Genomic DNA, 15,124 nt, shown 5'->3' on the forward strand with positions numbered 1-15,124 from the left:
TTACATTGGTAAGACAGGCCAGACCTGACACCTCGCAGCGATACTAAATGACTCTTTTACAGTTTGTTAAGACTCGTAAATGCCAAAGTAAGTGTGCAACAAGCCCCAAATTATGGTCATTAGCAAGAGTTCTGGATGAATATGTGTGTTTCCATGACTGTCGAGCTGATCTCCTATTCTAAAAACTTGTTGATTACAAGTTGAACCTAAAATGAAAGAACTGACCTGATGTGTGGTTTTTGTGCAAATTAGGATGTATTGTGCTGCAACTAGACACTTTAAATTCCGCTGCAGGTTTCAGTTACACTGACCTAATCCCTTAAATATTAGAGAGTGAAACCTGGCAACATGCACTGCTCACTGAGGCGCTTGGCTCACTGGAGAATAACCCCCCCCCCCATTTCACTTATTATTGAAGCCTAAATCAAGCACTCACCTAAATGTTTCATGATGTAAACCTAATGCAAAATATCAGTTAATAAACTGAGTTAAGAGAGAAAATCAATAATGATGTGAAAAGCGCAACACCTACTTCTCAAGCACCACTAAAGCTTGTTTTGAATACTTATTTTAGCTGTTCATATGGATTTAACAAAAATCAAACACAAAGGCACAATGTTGATCCCATTTCTTTCTGTCTTGAAATCACACAATTACACAACTTCAGCTCATAAACATTTTATTATAAAACTGAGCCTCCCACATGGAAGACACTACTCTGAGGTGTTCACTGCCACGTTCCCACAAGATGAGATGAAAAATGTAATCTTATCAGGCTTTGTGGATGAAATCCAAGCTACATTTGTGTGTTTGTTTTTTATTAAAGGCAATTTGCTGTGGTCACACACTGGCTTGATTTACTGCATATAACTGTAAAATATATACACATTCTTCATATTCTAGCTTCATAATTTAACATTTATCAACACTGTTGAGGACTTCATACCAAAACAAAAAGTTTAGTTCTTACACAAGTGGAGACAGAAATAGGCAGCTTCATTACAAGTGATCAATACTTTTCTTTTCTTTTTTAAACATTTTCTTATGTCCCCTTTTCGCTAAACAGTTCAATGTGGAACAGTGGAAGAAAAAAGTGAGACTGTGAGAACAAACACTGGCTCCACTCCCTGGATCTACAAACAGGTAAAATGATCTCACCACATACAGCATCTTATTATGTAAATGTTTCCAACAACAGAAATAATCAGTTGCAAAACACACAAAATAAAAGCCTTCAAAGGAACACATTATGGGGAATTTGTGAACTGAACCAAATCTCATTATCATTAGTCCGACCTTTATCTGTATTTGTGCAAGTTTATTTGAAAAGCACCCAGTGACAATTAAAATGTGGCCTTACACACCTCTGGTTTAGTTAGCAACACTTGAACTCTTAACACTGTGTGACAAAATAATAACATTCATTCCACCTGTGCTTTGACCATTTATGTCAGACGACTACTACTACTACACTGTTGTGACACTGCTACATTGACTTGAGTAATAAGCCTTCCTACCCACAACATTAACTTTTCTTTGTTCTGAGTTTATGAAAACTCACTTATGTGTGAATTACAGTTTGTTGAGAGTTGCATTCACCCATGCTGAACAAAACCAAACTGTGTCAGAGCAAGTAGAGCTCCCCTGTCACAAGCAGAGCTGTGGACAAACTGCAGGTATGATACTGTGCAGCAGTCAGCAGACAGGCTTTCCTGGGTTGTTGCTTCGGTGTGAAAGCTGTAATAAAGACGGGGGGTCTTTTAAAGGCGTGAAAGGGGGCAGGCAGTAGAGAGGAAGAAGTGGGGGAAGGAGGAGGAGGAGGGTTGGGGTGGCGTGGTCCAGGAAAAGTTCAATAAAACAATCTCAACCGGGGGAGGGGCCCCAGACAGAGTGCTGGAGAGGCGCTTCAGTTAATTTAAGTACTTGATCCCACACCCTTGCCTGTCCTCTGACTGTTCCCACAAATATTTGAAGTGTGGTTGCTGCAACAATGCTGTGGCCCCTGAAATGGAGAGCAGAGCAAACAGAGACTGTATGGGTCCAATGTTTGTCTAAGGTCTTAATAAAGCCACACTCCAAGTACCATTCAAAACCAAACCAAACAAACAGGGTTTTTTTTTCTTTAAAGGCACACAAAATGTCAATGCCCTGCAAAAAAAAAGTCTGGTTTTGGTTCATTTCCTCTCACCAGCACCTTGAAAGTCTTGTTGTTATTATTTTCAACAGGCTTTCCTCTACTTAGCAAAAAAAAAAAAAAGTCACTCAGAGTACTGCAAGGTCATCTACAGCTTTCCTGAGTGAGAATTACTATGCAAATTGTACAGTTGTGGAAAAACTACACAAATCACTACTGTGCTCTGCCTCCATGTGACTAATGGTAAGGCACAGAGTTCTGTGGGTGAAAGATAACTTTACTTATCCAGCAGACCTGGGTTCAAGTTCTGTGCCAGCAAGAGAGAGAGAGACAGGGAGAGGTGGGGGGGCTTCACATCCTTAGATAGTTATTTCTCTCCACACACACTCTTTTAAAAAGCCAACAAATGCACCCATCCCCTCAGTATAATATCCGTGCTAGAGTCAGAACCAGGAGCAACAGGCAGCTGGGCAACCTCTGGGAAGCAGAGGAATGGTCAGTATACACCTCCTCTCTGTCAGTTTTAGGGTCGTAGTCCTCATCCTCATACATGTCATCCACATCAGGCTGGTCTGAAATAACATTGTGGTCTCCAATGGAGCAAAGCTTGCTCATGTTCTCCTTGACCACTTCACAGAAAGGTCTCTCCACCCCATCGCAAACACAGCGATTGAGCAGCATTCCATTTGGGATGAACAGCATCTGCTGAATTGTGGCTTTACACTTTGAGGAGCATTTCCTGCCATTGAACAGCTGCCCGCAGTACGACAAGTAGGCCGTGAGGGAGGTGTGGCAGTTGCTGTCCTCCTCGCAGCGCTGCCGGGCCTCCATGCAGCCGATCCCACCGGCATCGCTCGGGTATCTGCGGGGGAGGCACGGCTCTATGGATCGTTTGGCGATTTGGCAATCCAGATCCTGGGCGCAGTCGCAGGTCTCCAGGTCTGGCCCGCTGCGGGTGTGATTGAGCCTGATCAGCGCGTTGATGCAGTGGCTCGGACACTGCCTCCTCGTCCCCCTGATGTTCCCCTCACAGGCCGCTAAATACTGACTGTAGGCCAGATCACACTCGGGCTCGTCGTGGCACCGGAGCAGCGCCTGCCAGCAGATTAGCTGGGCATCTATGGCCACCAGCACCCATGGGAGAAGTGCCAGGGCGCTGCACCAACATTTCATGCTTGGATGGAGTTCTAGTCCTGTGACGTGCACTTTCTCCACCGGGACATTAGGACACAGACAAGTTACACACTGAATTTCACTGACTGAAGTTCACACAAGTATTCCATACGTGGGTTTTTACAACCAAACATTGTGTCAGCAGAAAATATCCCACACTTGATCATTTAGAAAACCATCCACAAAACTTTTGCACGTCCTGTTGAAGCTGAGCCTCCTACTGGTCAGCTCTGCAGCAGGGAAAGTCAGGATCTGACTCAGGGAAATCACCACGCGTGGCTGCAAGAACAAAAAAAAGTAGAAGCAGCACAGCAACAGTCGTTCACTGAAGCACGTCCCATCTAAAAGTGGTGGATCGTACTCCAAACTGCAGTCTGTGTCCGCTGCTCCATGTCGCCGGTGCACGTAGAGAGGTGGTGGACGGTTCGCCGCGCCGCGGAGGCTCATCCAAAGTTAACGCGCAGTCCAACCACAGTTGTTTGTCCACAACTCAGTTTGCACACTTGAACCCATCTCTCCTGCCATTGTAAGTTTCGACTCCTCTTCCCCAAAACTCTGCCACTTTTTTTTCTTAACAGCCATCCATGCATTCCTATGTTTTCCCCCCCACACTCAGTGCGAGTTTTCTATCTGTCGCATTTTGTCCCGCTACGTGCGTCTTTGTCCCCCTTCTTGCTGCTACGCTTCACGGTCCGCCGAGCATTTCCCCACAACACCCCTCCTTCTGTCGAAAAAAAGAAAAGAAAAGTTTCCTCCCCCCACCCCCCCTCCGTTTCTCTCTCTCTCTCTCTCTCTCTCTCTCTCTCTCTCTCTCTCTCTCTCTCTCTCTCTCTCTCTCTCTCTCTCTCTCTCTCATTTACAATCCTGGCCACCGATTGGTCGTCATTGAGGAGTCAGCCGTGGGACCCATCTTCGGGCCCACGGCGGCACAAGCTCTGCGCGCAAATCCTCTCAGCATATTATGAGCAGACAGGCTGGATGAAAATGTTTATAATTTTCCTTGCATTAAACCCAGGGTCTGTGTGGTCCACTCTTCTCCTCTTGTAGCACAACACAAGACTTGAAAAAGAGAAAGAGAAAGAGGGGAGGGGCGAGGGTGAGTTGGGGAGGAAGGGGGGCAAACGCATTCCTTTGCAAGAAGCTCACATCTGCAACTTCAGTGTTCCATTTTTTTTTCGGGCGCGGAAAAACAAATCTGTTTCTTTTTAGTCATAAACCGAGCCTCTGTGATAACTGCCGCGTCGCTGAAGGGTTTCTCTTAAAGGTTCTCGCTAATTGTCGCTCTCTCCCTCTGCTGCCTCGCTCCCTCTCTCTCCGCAGAGTTTTTAAGCCCCGATTGATAGAAGAGAATGGGAGAGAATAGTATTTTCTGGCCCGTTTCACCCCAATTGTGTCAGATTGTCCATGCAGTGGCCCAGTGTCTCTCCAGGCTGAAGATTGTTCACGCACTGCAGCCTATGAATAGAGAGGGGTTTCAGCATCAATATATTTTACAGCTATCCCCTTTCACTCTACACTTGAAACCTACCAATAGCTCGGACTTTCCTGCCATTGAAATGGTAACTAACTTGATTTTTTTTTTTTTTTTTTGCAAAGCATATGCCCCCCCCTCTCGCCACCCCCCACAAGCTGTGCCAGTTTTGCACAACAAAACCAGATGGATGCCCACCCTGGTATCTATTCAAAACTACAATATGAAAGAGCTGCTTTTATTTTCTGTGTTTTCAAAATGCAGTGTTCATATCTAAGCATGCGCCTGCTTATATTTAAGCTCTTGGTGTTTGTAAAGCTATTATAACTATTATTTTAACCACTTTCTACATGTCCACTTACATATAAACGTACAAACATCCACGGATGTTTCCTTTTAAATAGGCTTTGCACACATACAGATACATACAGATTAGATCATATTTTCTACCATGTGAGATGTTAAATTGTGAACATCTTGTTCTGACACTAATTGAAAATCTCTGACCTGTCAATAATGATAACAATAATTAATCAACTAATATCTGTAGCCTCTCTTGTATATTAGGCCTACTCTAGTCCTGACTGTATTTTTGTCTCCACCTGGTGTTCAAGCTTCTGCAGATTTAAGGACACTGATAAATGACGAAGTACAACATGAGGCTGTGTGGGTAAAACTCAAACAAAAACAGAGACTGTGTTCATTATCCTAAAAATCATTTTATTGCAGTTAAAACTCAACAATCACTGAAATACTTTCAGAGACAGAATGAGAGAGATATTGCAAAACAAAGAACCAGCCGAAGAACAAGAAGAAGTCATGGCCGCTGTTTCCTGAAAACAATGAATTGCACAGGATGACAGCACAAAAATTACATTATCATCATAATAATTATAGCTATTATTATTCTTATTATTATTGTTATTCTTATTAAGTTATTGAATCATTATTTCAGGTCATACACACTCAGACAAAGCAAACAGATTGTTTATGGCTTCTGCTCCACCCATTGATATTATCTTATCATTAAACATGACAGATAATTTTATATAAAAGGACTTATTGCAACTTTTTCCTCTGCTTCATATTATTGTAATGTTACGAATACACTGTTCACCTGACAACAAGCACTGCACTGAAAATGTCTAAATGTTACCCCAGATTTAATTCAGCAGTAGTGTGGGACTCACAGCAAGGAGTTTTAGAGAAAACAGACCATAACATTTCCTCTTATGTCTTGCCCACATTTTCTCTAAAACAAATATGTGGATCATTAACTTGTAAAATTAAGACGTTGCTAATCGTTTTTTGGCAGTTGAACCACAACAGGAATCAGATGGACTGACGTGAGATGAAAGCTGACATCACCCTGAGCACCACTGCTACGCAAAATCAAACACTGGCAAAAATGTAGCGCATATAAATGTGACACAACATCAACAACATCTTCTCCTAAATCTCCCTCACACCTTCACTTGGGTTTGGCTACAGAACAGCAGAGACGGACACTGCGGTGAGCCCGCTGTAACTGTGCGCTGTGCGATACTACGACCAGCACTCGCAGCCACAGGACCAGGTTTTTACAAAGACACCACTTGACATATCACATTGTCTAAACGACACAAAATCCACCAAGCACAAAACGGCACCACTGGGACGCAAGGGTCAGTGAGATGGAGGACAGGTCCAAGGTCATGTGACTGTCATATAACGACACTATGAGAGCCAGCAGGTCGATGAGAATGGAGTGAATGATGACCCCGCTGTTGACATTATAGGCAAACAGGAGATACAATTACATCTTATACAACATAAATGTTTGTATGTGGAGTCCGTAGTTGGATCTATACACACACTTCAGTTATACAGTTTGACACATTTACGACTTTATGTTGGTTTGGCATATAACTTCTAAAGCGTTTACATTTCTCTCATGAGCAGCTTTCGTTTTCTAACATCTGGATGCAGCACAAACACAGATTCACTCTGTACGCAGCTAAAAACTGATGAAAGGTAAAAGTTTGGGAACAGTTATATTCGCTTTACTGCATTTATGGCTGCCCTTAAGACATCATGTGTGCTTGCCTGCAAATTGTAACTAAAAGAAAAACAGAAATTCATAAGAAGACCAAACAAGCCAAGATTTTCTTTGTAAAAAGCAGCTTACAGATCTTGGAGCTTCAAAACTGACAACCTTGTACGGACGTCCAAGGCACACTGAAGTACAGAAAGAAAAACCTTTATAATGATATTTTTAGGAAAAGATTAAAACTGAGATTAATGCAGCTCCCACATCAGTGAGCTACTTAGAACAAAGATCGGCCTCATTTGTGGATCTAAACGAATATTTCCCATTTCTAAAGTTTGTGCTTTTGTGTGTGAAATCTAAACAACCTCACAAATGGCTTCTCCGTCGTGTTTATCCCTAAAATAAATAATTTCCTAAATTCAACACAGCACGCATACAGTATGACGTCCTCACATGAACCAGTGTTAGCCATGTGTGCGTGTGTTTTCATTCCAACCAAGCAGCTGATTTCACCAATGAGTGTCCTCTCCTGTTGGGAATGTGTGTTTGTTCATCAGTGAAATTGGCTGCTTTATGTTTGGAAGCAATAATATCCTGCACGCACACACACACACACACCTGAGGCCTGTGCTGCAGGATCGTATTGTGTTATCGCTGGTCACATGAGGTACACAGAGAGAGATAGGTGAGGGAGGCGATGGAATGAAAGGGTTTAATGCTCTGGACAAAGTTTTCTCAGAGGAGGAGTTGTTCCAAATGCAGAAATAATCTCATTGGTTAAATCAATGGGAGGGGCCAAAGAACCACAGTATTTCAGAGTGCAAGTTAGCTAATCTCAATAAAAATATGAAAGACATTCATGACTTATACGATGTTTGAAGGTCAACGGGAAAACTCAATGAACTAGCTCACCTACAAGACAAAGAGCTCTTTTCTTTTCAGATAGAAACATGAGCCCCAGGTTTCAAAAGCTTCCTCATCTTTTACTTTCTTTTCCGCAGGGCGTCTGTCTAACTTTGCACAGCTAGAAAAACTGTTATTATGTGGCTATGCCAACTGACATTCCACTGAAGCAACAAGAATATTTCTATCTCTAGAGCAGCTCTGCCTCTGAAAAATATTTGTACAAGTAAAACTCTAATCTTCTGGGACTCTGACTTGGCCAAATCACATGACACTGCAATTCTCCGTCTGCTTTTTGAGGTCTTCCAGTGTGGCCTGGGCTTTGTCTTTCAGCTGGTCCATGTCCACGTTCTGGATGTTGGACAGCTGGCCCAGCACCGACTGCTTGTGTGCCTCCTCCTGGTTGTCTTCAGCAATCATCTTGGCCAGCTCTGTGGGCAACACCACGTCATCCCCCGCCTGCTGGATCTGGGTTTCATCCAACTCGTTCTGAGTTGGACACACAAGTTGGTGGACACACAACAAAGACACACAGATACATTACAGTCCGTTATTGACAAAGCCAACGGCACATGAGAAACCACGACTTTCTAAAACAAAATATTCAAAGCCCACCACAGTTTATAGTAGCAGATTATGTAATGAGTTGGGTTTTTTTCAGTCCGAGGATGTTTTGTCTTTAAGCAGAGCTGGATTAGTTTACCTTTGGTAATCGGTACTTGTCCCGGAAATGACTTCTAATTGTAGCTCTCTCGGCTTTCTTCTGGGCGAAACTAGCTTCTCGTTCTTGTCTGTGAGAAAGCAGAAAAATAAAGCATTCAGGGTGTCATAGAAATTAGGATAATTTAATCCTCCGAGCAGCTTTTTAATCAACAACCTTTCATCTGTGTAAAGTAACAATACAACGTTAAAACAGAGCACATGAAAAAAAGCGCATCATAAGGCTCTTTCTGGATTCGGACCCTTCAGGCCTCGGAGCATCACCATGTGTTCTCTTACACTCAAACTACTGAGCAGCACTGAACAAGCAGACGGCGGAGCAGCAGCAGCAGCAGCAGCAGCAGCAGCAGTGATGCTGTGGGGACAAAAAGCAGGAAGAGATGTTCTGCTTATGTTTGGGAGCCCCAGATGTGGCATCCTGTCAGTCCAGCAGGCCTTTTGGGATGTGGACCGCCAGAGGTAACCTACTGACTGCCACTACCCCACTTATAGAGCTGTCAAGCTTCTCCGTACATATCCTGGCCTCAACTCCCTCTATGCAGAGCCAGTATTAAAGGTCAGAGTTTCACTGTGTTTCCCTCTCTTAAGCCTGAAGACTCTCAAAAGAGCATAGGCGTCATCATCTCATATGTCCATATACTATATAAGCGAGGTGTTTGAGATATTTTTAAAACAAGTGTTGTGTCATTTGTCTCTTGAAGTTACTCATGTAAACAAGCCAGCCTAAAGTGTGTTATGCCTCCAGCAGAGGGCAGGCAACAGGCTGCTGGCAATTATGCTCCCTCCATTCAACATCACTGGAATATTTATGGCTTCAGTGTAGTTCATAATTGCCCCTCGTAAATTGCTAAATTTGCTGAAATGCCTCCAACGTTGTGAGTCAACAACGTGACATAACGCTGAACAAACTCGCCGCTCTGGCCTATGGACAAATATAGGCATGATTGCATGGAGAAAAAGACCACATTCTGTTAGAGTCCCTGAAAACACAGAAGCGGTGTAAAAAGTAATAAACCCCCAGTTGATGTTCTTCAAAGCAAAGCTACATTGGCAGAGGTTGCACTGTACGCCTACAAGCATCAAATCAGCAGCATGATCTAAGGGCGGGGGCTGGGGCTGGGGGGTTGGGGGGCATGGTTTGTGAAGTGTTTGCACCCAATGTGTCAGGGGAAGGTCGTTTTATCTGGAGATGCAGAGTTCACTTTGTATTAACATGAGCGTGCCAAACACCAAACGGCACATGCAGCGCTGACTTGCAGCCAATGAGCACAGCTTTGTGTCCTCCCCTCTCAAGGACATCAGATGACCAGGGTTGTCACTGTGGCCCGGCTGCTAAGGGTGATAAAAAGTCTACATGTAACATGCCAGTGTGAGCAGCCCCCCCACCCCGACCTTATTCTCCTTTAATCTGAGCCCTACGTCCTTCTCTGTGATCTATGCTCATGTTTACCACCTCTGACTAATAATTCACTTCCACTGAAGGTCACGTTGTGACGGCAGAGCGTCAAGCATCTCTCCAGGCCTCCCGTGGAGCTCAGGCTATTAATGTTTGACTTAGGACTTAACTTCCTACTCATTCTTAAAATGTCTGCACATATGCACTGTGAGACACTACATAATCTGAATCTATCATTTTCTTTCAAGTATGTGACCTCAATTCTTTCTTCCGTATTATTTATCCATTGTAAATTCTCTAATGACCAGAATAGTAAACACCTGGATGCACTGCTAAAATGGAAGCATCATACTAATCAAAGTTAGTTACTGTCTGCTGGACGGACTCTACCACATGAGTTTCTGTTGCTTTAGATTGTCCTGCAATATGATCAGGAGATTAACACCCTAATAAATATGGAAAATATGGGAAATAACATTTAAAGGATCATTTTTTCTGTGAGACACAGAAGATTTAAATGATTGAAACTGACACATGACAGAATAACTTGAATCACAGCTGTAAATATATGTAGTGAAATTACATCTTATCCTCAAAATTAGAGCATATTTTTTAATGATAAAAGTCGGCTACGAAAGTAAATCCGAGTGATTTAACATCAGTTCATACAGTTGGTTGTTTGACCCTCTGATAATATCCAAGCAGTGGCTCTACTTTTCTACTTTATTGTACACACGGTCTAAATTAACTATTCAGCCGCCCGCTCAGCAGCAACAAGGAACGTTTTTCACCCCAGGCACGAATCCCCGTGGACATTTCTGTGGAACAATGATTCCAGGAATCCCAAATTAAAAACAGCTCAACATACTTTGCCGAAGCTAAGAGACGGAGAGCTCCCAGGGCGAGAGGAGCAGCTGTGTGTGGAGCGCTCGTGTTATTGCATTGATGCGTAAAAAAGCGCGCGGCGCACTGGGAGCGCTCAGCTATTTACGCACAAAAACACATCGTTTAAATATGCCCACTGTCGTTTTTCACTACTACTTCACAATCACAAGCTTCAATCATTGCCTTACTTTTCCTCCTCTAACTGTTGTTGGTATTGTTCAAATTCCTCTTGAGTCATCCCCTGCGCGGCGGCGTCTGATTTCTCCCCTTCGTCTTTCTCTTCCGTCAGTCCGCCTGTCAGGTTCTTCAGCTGTCCTCCCACCATGTGTTTTACCATGAAAGCCATGGCTGTGCGTTGGAGAGTCCTCCCGTTTGATCGGCTGAGAAGTTGACGGCTTGATGCGCTCCTGGATAGAGCGGTGACGGTGGATTGAAATCCGTCAAGTGACCCTTACAGCTGACGTCTGGAAGTGTCACAGGGGAGCGTGTAACTTTCAGAAGCTCGGTGGGCGCAGTGAAACCGAAAGAGAAAACGAAATTAGTCCAACTGCGCTTTGGGGATGTGGTAGTTTCAGCACCACTGGCCCTGGACAGCTCCGCGCCGTGAAGGATGGAGAGGAGCTGCTCAGTTATGAGTCAACAAGTTTGGCGGTGAACTCTACCAATCCCGAGACTCCGTCCGTAGCCACCACTCCCTCCACCCAATCCTAGGCACAGCCGGACTGGGTGTGCGTTTGCACGCCGCGCGTCGGCATCCTGGGCTGCACGGGATCCCGTGATTCGCCGTCTGATTATAACTCGGGATGGAGTCAGACACGACTTCGGGGGGGACAAACGACACGTGATGAGCCTTCAGTGTCTCCTGGGTGTTTTGGTGCCTCTGTCTCTCTCAGGGTCATCTGCGCGCCGGAGCCTAATACACAGTTTGTCAACACACAAAGAGCTTCCTAATTGCAAATTAGTCAAATGGCTGTCTGTGAATGCAGGCCATGTGTGCGGTTTATTGGCCTAATAATCACTTAGGAATTATGAGTTGGTCTCCTCACTATAGCCACTAGAGTTTGTTTGATGTTCAAAAAAATCATGTCATTGCCCATGAAAATGTCTCTCATACCTTTAACATTCAGGGATGGAGCTGATCCTAAAATTAGAAATGTTGTCTCCAGTTGCATTGCCATAATACTCCTGTAGGGAGCCATGTCTGTAGTTGTACCCATGTTAGTTTATAAGATCAGTGTCTTATGCTTATTATGTCTCCTATAGAATTTCTCTCTCATGTCCTATCATGTTTCTGTGTCTGTGTGTCCTTGATGGAATAGGCGGGGTGAATAGTTCAACTTGCATCACCAGAAAAGATGATTTATTAAATGGCCGAGTGTTTCTGAATGCCACTGTGTGACGCAGTTTTCATGTGGAAAGCCTCACTGCTTAAAAATATGACCCATATGTGCGTGCAAATGCGTGTGAGGAATATTTTAAATCTCTCTCACTCTGCGAGATTCTTGACATCTAAAGTGTGGAACTTTGATCACGAGTCAACAACTTGAGCATCCTGATCCTCGCAGCAGTCTGACACCAAGTCTGGCCTACTTTCCCAGTCCCTGTGGATCAGGAGAGACAGAGCATGTCTTTTTGTCACAGGCTTAGCAAGGCCTTGTTAGCCTATACCTGCCTTGCTTTAAAATCTCCTTCCAACTTCAAAGCTGCCACCGGTAAATAGATTGAAACATAACTCAGTGAATAAGATCAAAACTGTAATCTCTGTGAAATTGAATAAAAAGAAAGAATTTGCTCAACCAGCATGTTTCAACATCAATTTATATCCTTTTGCTTTTGATATTCACACCCTTGCTCGCAGCCCAGATCTCGCTCACTTTTTCATGGAATATCGCTCATGGGCTCTGACTACATCTACTGCAGCAGGTACACAGCAGGAGATTTTAATCCAAGGTGATGTGTATCATGCATGCAAATGCACTCACATTTGCAAAGCTGTCCTTGAACTGACAATTTCATTGATTCGCTGTGGACAACCTAAACCACCTCAACCAGGACCTAAGAGATGACATTGAAGCCATGGGCTGTGACCCCCATCAAGACTTGATAAAGCCAATACCGAAATGGATAAGTTTTTTTGTTTAAAGAAAGAAAAAAACATATAGGCCTACACAGACCTACATGTAGATTTAATGACGTAATGAATCCATTTTGATAGATTACGTCCTCCAGTCTTCATACTGGTTATGTTTTTTGAGATCCTCACTTCATAGAAAAGTCACTGGGGTCCTACAAAGTGAGTCATTTAAATTCTGTGTTTCATTAAAGAGGTCTCTTTAGAGTTGCCTCATAGTTGTGTGATAGGGATGATTACATGTTATAACATCTGTTCATTTAGATCCCATTTATTAAATAAGTCATCCCTGGAGTGGTTTTTGTTAACTGTGGGTGTATGAATTTTTGCTTGATTGGGTGATGGAGCTGAGGAGGGAACATGCTGTCAATAATGACTTTTTCCCCCCTTTGCCTTCATTTGACAGTCAATGTGTAAGAACATGAAGGAGAGGGAAGGAGACAACATGCAGCAATGCTCCCCCATCTTGTGGTGGATGTTATGGATCTGCCAGGTCCAGGGACCAGAGGAGTAACCAGGTAGATAACACATCCATGAATTAAGGCCAAAAAAGAAAAGGTAAAGAAAAAGATATGGTTCCATCAAATTGCACTTCTGAAGAACCAAATATATAAAGCTTTAAAAAAATAAATAATTTAGTTGTAAAATTGTCATTCTAAACAGATATGTTTGTCGAGAAAAAAAAAGCTCTTGTGGCATTTACATGATACCTTCACGATCAACTCCAGAATGAAATATCATGCACTGTACATTTAACTGGTTTAAAAATAGACACATGTTAATGCTGCCAGGCTCCTGCTTGTGCTCAGTCAATTTAGCTACCTACTCAGCTTTGATTGATGTCTCACTGTGCAGAGGAAATGAACGCTTAGGTCTTGCAGCAGCGTAGAGTATGAAGCATATGTGCATGCAAAGCCTTCACACAGATGTGACTGTAAAGGTCACGAATGGTTGCACATGAACCTGACACATTACTCTCCCCGAGTGCACAAACATCTGTTTGTTCTTCAAAAATATTTTTTTCTGATGCAAAGTCAAACCGCTCGTTGAATCATGTCGATAGAAGAGGAATTCAGATGAGAATAACATGAATAAGAAAGAGAGAAACATACAAATATACATTGAGATAGACAGTAAGGATATTCTGAATAAGAATAAGAAGAAAAGGTTAGACAGGCAAGACGCACTGTGTTGTGAGTCAGGAGTGATCACGGTGTGAGTCAACATAACCGAGAGCATCACGCTGGCTCTCGCCCAGTCACACATCCAGCCTGGTTACACTTGATCTTCTCGGATTAGGAGCCTGTGTGGGATTGGGAGAGATGGGCTTATGTACACCATCACTCACACTCACTGATCCTCAGCAGCTGAATGTTACACCTTTGTTTCTTCAGACAAGGGATTAGACTCATCAAACGAATGTGCCCTATAGCAAACAATATCCACATTCAGGGAGTTTTTAAATTCACACAGGCAGCGATGACGCCATTAGAAAGTCACTGGGATGCCTGTCTCGAGGAAGGCAATGCATGCATGCTGCCTCCCCTCCTCCCAGTGAGATGACAAAATATCACGCTAATCCCATTAGAAGTGAGAAGTGCTGCACGTACTCGAGGAGAAAACGAGTCGTTGTATCCAGAAAGCATCTGAGGCAATTTGAAGAGACTACAACTGAATTTCAGAGATCTATTTCTATCTGTGATGTGTCAACCAGGACCTGACCAGAAATCCAGAAATCGAACAGACATGTGGGGTCACAACACAATGGCACCATATGGTGGGAAGCAAGTCACCCCAGCAGAGGTGGTTTGATGCCCTGCGGGCTGTCCACAAGGTGTTGAACTATGCCGCATTGTCACAGCAGTAACTGTCCCCCCAGCTAATGTCAACCACTTCCCCATGAGGTGAATGTTACAACCACAACGCAGAGAAAAGTTTGAACTCTGATTATTTCTGTAAATTTTGCCTTTCAAGAATTGGTTCACCCACATCACAAAAAAAAAAAAAAAAATCAGCAACCTGTCTGACTGTAATCAATGCACCTATTAGCTCACAGAACACACTGCAGAGCATTTTCAGAGAGACTATTTCTCACAAGAAAGTAGTTCAGATGAAAACTGTTGACAGCAACGTCTGTGGCTTATCCACAGTAATTGGGACGCTGTTTCTCTGGAAAGAGCTGTTTCTGGGAAATGTCTCTTTCAGTGATTCTTTGCTGCAATTAAAGGACGACCTAATTTAGTCTAACCTTTTTATTTTCAGCTCACTTCTGTAAACTCTGA

The 15,124-nt window shown here is 43.4% G+C and overlaps 2 protein-coding genes across 2 annotated transcripts; both read right to left on the reverse strand.

Moving 5' to 3' along the window:
- Positions 1-2,554: 2,554 nt before the first annotated feature.
- LOC311008131 (growth arrest-specific protein 1) lies at positions 2,555-3,666 on the reverse strand (the record flags this gene model as incomplete). The annotated part of the gene is made up of 1 exon (XM_084001567.1): positions 2,555-3,666. Exon 1 carries the CDS (start codon positions 3,305-3,307, stop codon positions 2,555-2,557), a length of 753 nt encoding a protein of 250 aa, XP_083857693.1. The 5' UTR covers positions 3,308-3,666.
- A 4,308-nt stretch (positions 3,667-7,974) lies between these two features.
- cplx3b (complexin 3b) lies at positions 7,975-11,448 on the reverse strand (the record flags this gene model as incomplete). The annotated part of the gene is made up of 3 exons (XM_083995927.1): positions 10,900-11,448; positions 8,414-8,501; positions 7,975-8,199 (listed from the first exon to the last, which is right to left on the reverse strand). Exons 1-3 carry the CDS (start codon positions 11,055-11,057, stop codon positions 7,975-7,977), a joined length of 471 nt encoding a protein of 156 aa, XP_083852053.1. The 5' UTR covers positions 11,058-11,448.
- Positions 11,449-15,124: the final 3,676 nt, after the last annotated feature.

Source organism: Trachurus trachurus (genome assembly GCF_905171665.1).
Source record: "Trachurus trachurus genome assembly, chromosome: 3".
NCBI lineage: Eukaryota > Metazoa > Chordata > Actinopteri > Carangiformes > Carangidae > Trachurus > Trachurus trachurus.